Source organism: Coffea eugenioides, chromosome 1 (assembly GCF_003713205.1).
Source record: "Coffea eugenioides isolate CCC68of chromosome 1, Ceug_1.0, whole genome shotgun sequence".
Classification (NCBI taxonomy): Eukaryota; Viridiplantae; Streptophyta; class Magnoliopsida; order Gentianales; family Rubiaceae; genus Coffea; species Coffea eugenioides.
Window position 1 is genome coordinate 6,600,072 of NC_040035.1, and position 12,277 is coordinate 6,612,348.

At 38.5% G+C, this 12,277-nt stretch overlaps 1 protein-coding gene across 1 annotated transcript; it reads right to left on the reverse strand.

Moving 5' to 3' along the window:
* Window positions 1-8,425: 8,425 nt before the first annotated feature.
* On the reverse strand, window positions 8,426-9,970 carry LOC113766635 (probable RNA-dependent RNA polymerase 5). Its single transcript, XM_027310808.1, has 4 exons — window positions 9,944-9,970; window positions 9,483-9,580; window positions 8,743-8,935; window positions 8,426-8,662 (listed from the first exon to the last, which is right to left on the reverse strand). Exons 1-4 carry the CDS (start codon window positions 9,968-9,970, stop codon window positions 8,426-8,428), a joined length of 555 nt encoding a protein of 184 aa, XP_027166609.1.
* Between the last annotated feature and the right edge of the window lie 2,307 nt (window positions 9,971-12,277).

Consider the following 12,277-nt stretch of genomic DNA (forward strand, 5'->3'; position numbering starts at 1 on the left):
AAGAATGAACTCTAGCAGTTCTTCCAATTACATCTCTTTGCTACCGTAATGACCAGTATCTTGACTTGGCATCCCATACAAAGTATTGAGGAAAATCTGTATATAGACAATTCAAATTTTTGGCAGAATTGTTATACTTATCCATCTGAAAGAATTCTGTGAGCATAGTTTTTTTTCAAATGTGCATCTTTCGCAATATCATCAACAGATTGTTGATCTGGAAAAGTGACTGGTTGTTGATTTTCCAGATATACTGGTAGAGGCATTACAGAGGGATGCATTTCATTAAGATCAAAACTATATATTCTCCGCATAGCTTCTGGTGCTGAAATCCATCTAGCTGATTAAAAGTTCTTGATTTCATCAAGCATTTGATTTGCTTCTGTATTGCTAAGCTGATATAATATCTTGTCATGATCCTTATAGATGTATTTATAAATGTACTTAACTGCTTGTATAATAGAACATATTTCAACGTTCATCCGGCAGTCAAATTTAGATAAAAGATATGCATTGTAAGGAACTACCCATCGATTATCCAAATGATGTCCTCGAACCTTGACAGTCCTTTTGTTATCAGTTCGTCGATAGATTGGATAAGAGTTTTGGCTATGTCTTGTTGATTCAGCAAAATGTTTTGGATAGTTGTCCTTGCAAATTCTAGTTTTCTGCACACAAGCACAGTTTGGATTCATTTGTCCACAGGGTCCGTGTATCATATGTTGTGCTACTAAAGAGTGTATATGCTTATGTATATGAATATCAGGTAGCTCAACAGAAACAATGCGATCATATGCTTCAGGAGTCAATAACTTAGAGCAATGCTTTAAAATGATAAGAAAATGTGCATGAGAAAGGCCACGTTTTTTAAACTCAATAACATATGTGTAAGCTGCAACTTTGCCAAAAATATGTTTCTTGAAAAGTTCATTCTTTAATATTTGCAACTTAGCTTGGAAAACTTGAGATACCAGATCAGGCCTATTATCTGTCTTCTCTGTTGGCAACAAAAGCTTCTTGATTTCTGGCCAACTTTTGTTACAGGTCATTGTTAAAAAAATGTCTGGTTTGCCATATGGCTGAACCAAAGTCATTGCATCTAAATAACGACGCTTCATGTCTCGTGGACCACCAATAAAGCTACGAGGCAATATGAATCTTTTGCCAACATTTGAGCCATTGATTTCTCCACTTGAGATGCTATCAAGAAAACCTTGATATAACTCTATCCGAAGACGATTCTGGTTCTGATAATTCCTGAAAAAATCAAGTCGTGACGTTTCAATCTTAATGTACATGTCAACCACATACTGTTGGAGTAGCCTTCCAATATGCAAGAGCATTGATTTGTCTTCAGGTCTAATCTGTAACTTGTAGCAATAATATTATCTACAAGATACATATTTTCACTTTTTGCCATGTTTTGCTGCAACTGTTTATAGAAAAGTAAGTAATTAGGCATAATATGGAATGAGTATAGCTAATGTGAATTGATTTTGAATAGAAATTGTTAATATATGTGATTAATAATACCTTGGTTTTCAGCATGTATAACATCTTATGCAGTCATGAACATATCTACTGAAAGTGTTCTTTCTCCTGGACAGATTGTACCTGAAGTAGTATTATTTTGTGTACTTGAAAGTTTTTCTATTCTTGGATGCCATCCTGGTTTTTCATTTGGGAATATAAGTGGATATTGCATTGGATCATAGCAGCCATAATAGTGCTTCACAATCTAAGCATTCCCACTTTTTGAATACGCTTGAATGTATTTGCTATTGCTTTGATCAGAGGTCTGTGATTCTGTCCAGAGAGCACCAACCTGTGAGACTGTTGGCTTGTTGTAAATGTGCTGATCAACTGTTGGATTTGATTGCAACATAATTCTGTATTCATCTAGATTAGGCAAGTCTTGCAATCCATGAAAAAATGATGAGTATGAATTTACTTTTAATAGATAAGCCAACATTGCTATCAAAATTTCTCTGAACTTGCTTGATATGGAAAGACGATTTTCTACTTCATGCTCAGTATCATAGAAATACAACTGCAAATTCACTGGCTTTTGACCATCAGCAGGAACTAATGGATTTATAAAATGATACATCTGACCTTGCACTCGAAAGGTATAGATACCATTGTATTTTTTTCCTAGTTCCTTATCATAGTACATTCCTATTGAAGTAAAAGGAAACATATTATTATAGTTGCGTACACAATTACGAAAATCTGCAGTCTCATCATTGTCACTGAGATATAGTAACATCAATTCTTGAGGCATCTTAGTTTCAAGCAATCGAATTTCGCCTGATGAACAACAAAAACCAGGAGGCTCTAAGTGAAATTTTTTTGCTCCACAGTGTTTACAAGAAGGAGCTTCTAGTAATATCATTGCTTCTATATTAATGTCTTGCAGAATATCTCTTTCTTGTCTTTGACGACGTTGTTGAGATCGTCGAACAGGTTTTTAAGATCCAAGAGTGCCAATGTTTGTTGCTCTACTGCTTGAAGCAATTTGGTGACAATCATTGTTTATCGCTGTATTGGTTGAAGGAATATTGACAGCAGAAGTGTGAATAACATTTGCTGTTTGAGAACTCTGTGTATCTAGGAATGATTCTAACTTGCCAGAGGTGAAGATATTATCAGAATTTTGATCCAGACTAATTATAGCAGGCTTTGAATTTGAAAGATCATATTTTCTTCCTTTTTTCTGGTTACATTTTCTTGCTTGTTCTAGAATACCATATGCTAATTCAATGTATTCAACATGTATTGATTCTAACTTTGTAGAGGTAAAGATATTATCAGAATTCTGATCCAAGTTAATCATAGCAGTTTTTTAACTTGAAAAATCACCTTTTCTTCTTTTCTGCTGATTACATTTTCCTGCTTGTTCTGAAACACCAGATGCTGATTGAGTATACTCAAGAGACATTTGCACTGCCGTTAATGCTACAGTACAAATGCCTTTGCTAGAATCACCAACCTCTTTTGATCTAATAACAGTACGATGCTCTCACCGTCGTCTATTTCTTTCTTGGTATCATTCTTCAAGAGTAGCATATTTTCTTTTTGGTGACATTGTTTATTTGTTAAGCAATTATTAGAACTACAATTATGCAGGAAACTTAGATAGCTCCAGTCTAAGAAAATGTAAAATTAATAGAAATAAGCATACAGGTAGGAATAATCAAAATTGATCATAACCAAAGACATTAGTCAAAAGCTTTAATATAAGCACCTTTATATTCTTATTAATAAAAATAGCAATTTTAATCCATATCAAATACAAGAACTCATATAAGAAAATGAAACTAACCGATCAGCCATTGATGATGATCCCTCAACAATTTGCACAAGAACCAGACTTAAACAGCCACCTGCAATTCGATACATAGATAAAAAAACACAGAAATGAGAGATGAAGAGCTCATTTTATAGGAATCAAACTTGTAAAGCACATAGGAATCAAACTTATAGAGTACAATACGTATACACTTGAACTTATTTGTAGACTTTGAATGGTTCTCTGTTTCTACACTTTAATTTTGACCCATACATGTATAGAATCCACACATGCAGTGCAGAGTGCATAACAATTCTGTAAGTTAAAGCTACAAACTACTTATCCATAATCATCTAACCTCGAACTGAACTCATATACCACAGCTACAACCTAATCCAGAAAACATCATGAACTCATACACCACAGCTGCTACAATATAATGCATAAGAGAGACATTTAACATGAAAATAGCTTCATGCATGCAATAAAAGAGATGGAATCGTGACAAAAAGGAATAAGAAGGAACTCACCGGTAGTTTTCAAAGTTGCGACAAAAGAACTAAGCAAGAAGACTGCAAAACAGAGCGATTTTGTACTTTATATATGAATTAAGGAATGTCTAAAGCACATTTGCACCATTTTGAAGAGAGACATGCAAGACATGAAACTTCACGAGCTCCCAATTGCTTCCACATAAGCTAACAAAACTACCATATATGTTAAGCAAGTCAATCTGTACAACACCAACACATAAAAGTGAAATTCCATAATTAACCACCTACTCATGTTGCCTATACGGGACCATCACTATTCCATTCATATCAGCCAATTCCCCTTTTTATGCTACTTATGATAAATGTATACACGTCGTTGTTGGAACATAAAAAATGGATTATGTACATTGGGTAAGGCATATCTAGATATTTTATGCGTGGTGTTCTCCACCTAGTATCTTTTAACTAAATTTGGAAACTCCCTATTCCTATCATCGCTAGAAAGAGATGGTCAGAAAGTAACTAATTCATTAAAAGTAACAAATCAAAACACAGTATGTGTGTTAACCACCAATCTAAAGGCTGCTAGCCACCACCAAGCCATTAAGATTTTGGTGGGATGGGAATGAAGGGTTCGAATCTTATCTCTCATCAATTGTCATATTATGTAATTCTTTAAAAAATTCAAGCGGGTGTGTAGTACATTCGTTTGGTCCAGTGGTGATTCTGTCCCCACCGGTCTCTCGATTGACAAAAAAAAAAGTATGTGTGTTTGGATTGTCATTCGATTCGTTTGGATTATACATTAATCATGTTTGGACTGAATTATCTGTGTGGACATGAAATATTTTGTGGAGTTAGTGTTTGGACTGACGGAATATTTTCCACAATTCAGCATTCCACATTTTATTTTGTAGTTAGCCTTGTCAGCAAGGGCTGGGTCCTTTCATGTGCAGGGTCACCATGCACTACGACGCGTGGCACCCATGTTTCAGAATCAGATTTTTTAGCCGTTGGGGTCCTCCATTACTTTACCCATCTACGCCATTTACTGTCGGTCTCTTGTTCCGCTGCTGAACATTTACTCAAAGAGCACTGTGCGATCTGAAGCCGATCTCATCTCAAATTATTCCCACTTCCTCAAGCACAACTGCAGCAGCTCCTTAACCACCTGATTTCCTTTTATCCTTTAACCCGCCACATAGCAGCTAAGGCTCTTCCGACAATTAGTAGCGGCGCAGTTCCACCCCCATCTTGGAAGTGCAAACCCGATCCGATCCGGGAGCTTGTGTCAGGTACCATCAAAAGGGTTGCAATTTATGTGAACAAATTAAACCCAGCTTTTTGACTGCTTGAAGTCGACAACCATATGTCTATATGGCTTAGTTCTTTCTTTCTCGTTATTCTCTTGAAATCCTAAAGCTACACCTGATTTCCGTTTATACCTGTTTGTGCTTAAAACCACCAATTTTGACTCGAAATTGGAGAGAGGTTTCTGTGTGGCCGACCTTCGATTTTAGGGAAAATACGAAAATGGCCACCGTTGTCACAATTAATTTGAGAAACATCTTCCTAGTTGCCATGAATTTCCGTAGGACCAATTTTTAGGGATTTGCTCTCTTGTTTGAATGTGGCCTTGTTGTGCAGCTTGTTTTGGCCAACTTGAAAAATTTGGGGCTATATATGCGCTAAATATCTGTGCTTATTCGACACATTTTCGAATTATGGAGATACTTCAACTATTCCTGTCTCATGAAATTTGTTTGTATGTACAAATTCGTTTGTAGCCGAATATGTTTCCACTTTAGTACTTGTCCAGAGACTTGTATGAGTTGGGGAAAAAAATCTGCGTTGTTATGCTGGCAGTTATGCTCCACATGGCAGTTCTTATATTCTGGTTATTTGTTGTACTTGTAGAGTTAACAAATCAGCGTGTATTAACCCAGAACAAGTTTAAACGTTTCATTTGACAGTTGGCTTCCAAAATTTTTTCCTACGTTTTAACTAAGGCCATGACGGAGACTGATAGAGATGCCCCTCAACTCACAGCAGCAATGTAATAGTCAGTGTAAGGCATACTTAAGTTTTTCCTGGCCCTGAAAACACTACTGCATTATGTGATTATGTGACTCACGTCAGTTTTCTGCATGTTTTCTGTCTTTAGCTCCTCCCATCAGCTGCACCTCCAATTGCACAGTCCAATCATCCACTGCCTCCAACGATATTGAAGAGTGCATCAGTAACTTTGAAGCAAGCCGTATGGTATACATTTGCCTCACGTCAAAATATTTACTATCATGTATATTTGCATGCCTACTAACTTGCACTTGCAATTTTACAATAGGCGATGGGAGGTAAGTTCGAGTGGACTCCTGAAATGGATGAGCACTTCATTGATGCGTACATCGCCTTCAAGCTGTCAAAAAAATGGGACAAGCGTAAATCACTTGAATGGAATTATGGTCAGATAGCCGAGCATTTGCGTGAAAACCATGGAGATGAAGTCAGTGCTGCGCAATGCCAATCTAGATTCTACCGGTTCAAGAAGAAATGGCAACTTTTTTGCCAGCTTCGGGGGCTCAGCAACAAGGCTGCAACTGGCATCGGATGGGAAGAGGACACCCAGCATTTCACTGCTGACAAGGACCATTGGGCCGATCTCATTTCGGTTAGTTTTTTCATTTATTGTGAGTCGAATCTGACCAGTTTGCTTATGCATATATAAAAGCTAGAAACGTGACAAATCACTTATCCCTTGTGTATTTTAACCAACAGTCCAACAGCGAGTATGAGGATTTTTCTAAGCACTTTAGTTGCGGCTTATACGAGCGATTCACTCCTATCATGATTGGGGAAACGGCTACAGGGACACGAGCACAGTCTGCTAGCCAGCCAGAAATTTCCCTTGAGCAACTCGGAAACGAGCAAACCACCTCTAGAAGGAGTCGGAAAGGCAAGGCCAAAGCCTCAGTGTCGTCGCAACCGCCTTCGGCCACCTCCCCTTGGGAAGGGGAGGACGTGTACTACGTGTCCCCTATTCCGGGAGGCACTAGTGGGAAGCGACCAGCAAGCAGTTTGGGTAACTCTGGCGAGCGAGAGGGTTCCAAAGGCACAAAATCTACCCGATCATCTGCGGACAGACTTGAAGACGCCTTAAGCAAGATCGGCAACTTCACAGACGTGGCGAGAACTGATCGAAAGGATCGTATGGACAGAGATGAGACGTACAAAGTCGAAAATTGTCAAGACATCGTCTCAGCCATGGATATCCCCGTTGATTGGAAGGTAGAAATAGACTCGTATCTCGCCGAAGATGAAAATTTAGGCCAACGGATTATCTTCATGCGCTATGACGCTGCTGGAAGATATGCATATGTCGCAAGGCATATGAGGAAGAAAGGTGAAGCATAATTTGAAGTAGCCTATTCCACCACAACAGAAGAGTTGCCGTCTCAAATCCGTTTCTGCTATCTCACACCGGCAAAGGTTGTGTTATAGGGGGATAAATATATCCCAGGTCTTAGTTGGTTGTGGTTTGAATAAGAGTTTGGAGTGATGCGTGTGGAGTTGCTCCCTTTTTTCCAGTTTGGTGGAGTCCATTTTTTTTTCCAGCCTTCGGGACTTGCCTGTACCCGCTAAGAACTATAAGCTTGAGTTGTTTTCCTGTTTACAAATCTATTGTTGTACTGTATGTGTAAAATGAGTTTGCTCGAAATTAGTTTTTTTCATTTTTGGTGTGTGAGATTTTGTTGCTAGTTCTTAATTGTTACTTATATTGCATAATGGCTATTTACCATATGAGGTTGGTGAACATATGAAAAATTGATTGTTGGCCTGAATTGTCATAGCGATCGTATATGCATTCTTGGAGTTGCGGACAGGAATAATTGTAGGCATTTGTTTGCTGGCTGTAGCTTTCATAGCTCAGTTTTGCAGAATTTTTTAGCTGTCATCTTTTTTTGTTGTTACTTTCAGGGCTCTCATTTTTTTAGCTCTCATATTGTTGGCCAAATCTGTTGTTACTTTCATAGCTCTCATTGTTGGTTTAACTTTCATAGCTCACTTAAGTTATTTGTTGCGGACAGGAAGTTGCAGCCTTCGTATATGGCTTTTCCAGCAATTTTGCCTTGGATGATTTACTCCAGCAGGTTTATAAGGATACTTATTGTTGGGTGAAATACACAAATGAGAAACTAAAAATTAGTTGTACACTACTTTATGGAGCCTTTGTCCTCTTGGTTTTTAGATTCTTGTAAAAGCACAAAAAGGTGTCAAGCCGAACTGACTTGTTGAGTTGGAACACAGGCCTTAGTTGAGTTGGAACACAGGCCTTACATAGGTAGATGGCCAGGCCTTAGTTAAAAGGACGGTGACCACATTTTGTTTCAATCATTCCCCACAAATATTTACCAACAAGGCTATACGAGCTCAGAAATTTACACTCACACAACAACAAACAACTAGTTGCTTAGGGAAAATGAGGCCACAACAAAAATACATACGAACTTCTGAAGGCTCATTGCAATACTTTGCTCAGGGATGAGCTGTTTAGAGATGTACTCGGGGCATGATACCAGTAGGTCTCTTTAACATTTTACTACACTCCTAGTTGAGTCAGTGTTTAAAAGACCAAGAGAGGCTAAGAAAACAGTTCTCGCAGAGCAGACGGTGAAACTGGTACGAGTCTTTCGCTTCTGCTAGTAGCAAAATAGTTCAAGAGAGCAGAACCTGCTGCTTTCCAGGCAAACCCACATTTTCCTGCGTCTTTTGTGCTTATGGCATAGTCATAGGTTACTTGATATAATGCAAGTGCCTCCTTATGGATCTCCTGCACATCCTTCTTACTTTCTTCAAGCTCTGCTGCTTCGTACAGTAACTGCAATCGCATAATTCTTTCAACCAAGTAATTTTTCTCTTTACCACAAATGTAAGTAAACTACAAAGATGAAAACTGACCCGCTTGTATTTCTTGATTACGTCATCAGCAGCATCATTCCTAGATTCATCATCCTTTTGCAGTGCCACATTCATCTCCTTTCGATACTCGTTGTACCTTCCTCTCCAAGAGCTGAAGTAGTTTTGGGGAACTTCGACATCGAAACACGGTAGTTTTTCAATTGAGCAAGACTGAACTATGCTCACAAGAAACCTGCAAAAGTGCAGAACACCGTTCAGCAAGGCTGGACTATGCTCATAAGAAACGTGCAAGAATTGACAGAGGTCCGAGGTCAAGTCCTTGAACAACCATAGCATAAAAACTAACTCACAAATGGTGGGCTGAACAACCATAGCATAAAGTAAGAAGAACTTCGCAAATGGCACATTTCAACTTAGGATCTTTGATTTTGATCTCTTTTTCTTTTTTTGTGGAGGCAACTTAAAATTTATTCGCAAGGCAGTAAAATGTACATTACAATAAAACTAATCCACACCGTAATCAATCATTTACTTTGTTCTCTTTTAACAAATGTGCTTAAGTACTTTGTACCTGCTACCACTCATGCAGCCTTCAGGGAAAGTCTCAAGTTGTACAGCCGGGCATCACTGGAATGAAGAAATTTGTTGAAAAAGAGAACTCAAAAGGGGGTGTGGTAATCTGAAAAAGTCAGGTGAGGTAAGGTGAATTAAACAGAATGAGCATTAGATAAAAAAAGTAAGATTGGACAGCATCAAGACAAGTTGTCCTAGCAGTCTACATAGCCTTCAGGGAGGAACCTGCTGAACCACAGTGCGAAGTGAGAGGCAAAGCCTTAAGCGCAGTGCTGTATGTCTCCGGAGGATCGTACAGCTTGCTCTACTCCATGCAATAGAAAGGGTTCACGGGCTATTACTCTGGGATAATTCTTATCTGCGGACCCGATAATTGTGTCCACCGAATTATTTGTCTACACATTGTACAGGAGCCGATAATAGATTATCAGGCTTTTCAAAAAGATGGTAGCCTTTCGAAAAAGATAGTAGCCTTTTTGAAAATGAGTTCATTTTTGCATGTGAATTTGCCGGTGCATAGCTTTGCTCGAATTTTGATTTTCCTTATATGTAGTTCTCCTTATGGGTGGAGTCGTGCAGTTGTCACAAAACTCTAGCTTCTTTCTATTGGCGTCCCAGACGAACGTGTTTTTCATAAGCATAAAGATACCTTTCACCCACCGAGTACTTGAAGGTAATCGTTTCCCTTGCTCATTGTCTGTCAAAAATAATTGATTCTTATTTAGCAGTTTATAGTTACTCTCTTTATCTTTAGAGGCATTTGTACTATGGCGGCCAACAATAGGAGGACGGCCAGAGGACGGAGAGAACAAATAGCTGAAGAAGATGAAAGGGATGAGACAATGTTGGTTTTGGCAGCAGAATTAATGATGCTGCATCGTGACCGAGTTAGGGATAAAATACCTCACCACGACGGCTCTCTAACCGGACGGCAGTGGGTTGAAGAGGTGATCAATGGGCATTACCGACGAAGTATGGAAAACATGCGTATCACAGTTGACAATTTTCTTCGTTTATGTGAAATACTCCAGAATAACGGTTATGTATCACGATCCTATCAACAAAGGGTTGAGATAGAGGAAGCCTTAGCGATGACTCTAGTCATGGTAAGTCATAAGCATACTCAGCGCGTGCTAGCGGAACGATTCAACCGGTCAACGGAGACAATTAATCGAAACGTACACAAAGTGCTCAAGGGCCTATGCAAATTTGCCGCCACAATAATAAGACCGTATGACCACGATAATGTTCATCCAAGAATTGCAAACTCAAGACACTTTTATCCATGGTTCCAGGTAATATCCTATAATTTAGTCTACAATCATACAGCCTCACGAATTTGCTCTCCTAGAGGACTTAACCATTTCTAGACGATTATTCATTCTTGACAGGGTGTTGTTGGAGCTCTAGATGGCACACATATTCCGGCTTGCCCGCCAAATGGAGAGCAGATGGCATATACCAATCGACATGGGATACACTCACAAAATGTCCTGGCAGTCTGCGATTTTGACATGCGATTCAACTACGTATACGCTGGATGGGAAGGCAGTGCCCACGATGCACGGGTGTTAGAATCTGCGTTGATGCCGCCATCAGATTTTCCAATTCCGCCGGCAGGTACAAAATTACTTACTACTTGGCATTTCACACACGTACCTGCTACACAAAGTCATGCTACTAATTCTGCATCCTTGCTCCCTTGCATGTTTTGAGAACTATAGGGAAGTACTACTTGGTAGATGCAGCATACAGAAACACTCCGGGTTTCTTACCACCCTACAAGAATGTTCAGCAACGAGATCCAGCCAAGCGGTTGTTTAACACTCGACATTCGAGTCTTAGAAATGTTATAGAGCGTACGTTTGGAGTATTGAAAACGAGATTCAAATTCCTCAAGGGCCCAGTACCCAATTTTTATATGACCACACAGATTAGTGTGGTAATTGCATGCTGTGGGCTACATAATTTTTTGAGAATGTTCCAACCCGGAGATGCCCATTTCCAAAGGTTTGAGGATGAAAATATTCAATTAGAGGTGCAACCCGACTTCGGCGAAAGGGTGCATATGCAGACTCCAAACGCTTCTCGGGCAGAGATAGAAGCATGGAAAGCAACACGCGATGCAATGGCGGACCAAATGTATGCAGCCCAAGGACGCCGCAGGCGATAGATGACGAGCTTCAATAGTAGTCAAAGTATCACATACATCTTTTATCAACTGCTGCCATTGTAGATGGAATAAAGGTCTATCACCAGACTTGGTGTACTGAGAATCGTGTCAGAGGAACTTCAATGTCTAACATCTATGTCATAATGGTGGACTCTTGTATTACCTTTGTTTAAAAAAGGATAAATAAAAGTTGTAGTTATCCAAACAATTATTTCATGTCATATTTCACTGTCCAAACAATTATTTCATGTCATATTTCGCTGTCCAAACGATTATTTGGAAGTTTCATTATTCACAAAAGTCAAATTTGAATATTTCAAATAATATTTCAAATAACACACTATCCAAACACCACCATTATTATTTCCACCTTATTTACACACACTGATTTGCTTGTATCATCAACATATTTTTCAATCACTATTTTATCTCATATACATCATATCAAAAAAGTGTTACCGTGTGTTTTGCATAAAATTATCTCAAATAATCTACTATCCAAACATATAATTATCTCAAATAAAGTTTTTTGCACAAAAATTATTTGTTTGCATTACAAATATATTTTTCAACACACTTTTTATTTTTCTAATGACTTTTTTTTTATCCCACATACTTCATGTCATAAAAAATGATACAGTAATTATTTTAAATAATATTTCAAATCAACTCCTGTGCAAACATATTAGTTCTAGAAGTCCCATCGTAAACCGCTGGACTGGAAAGAGTTTAGAGCAAGCCTTTATATTCAGCAACAGTAATTTTTTTTAAAATATTACCAACACATTCCTACTGTCTAACCATTTGTAAATGGTGAGAAATGAATTT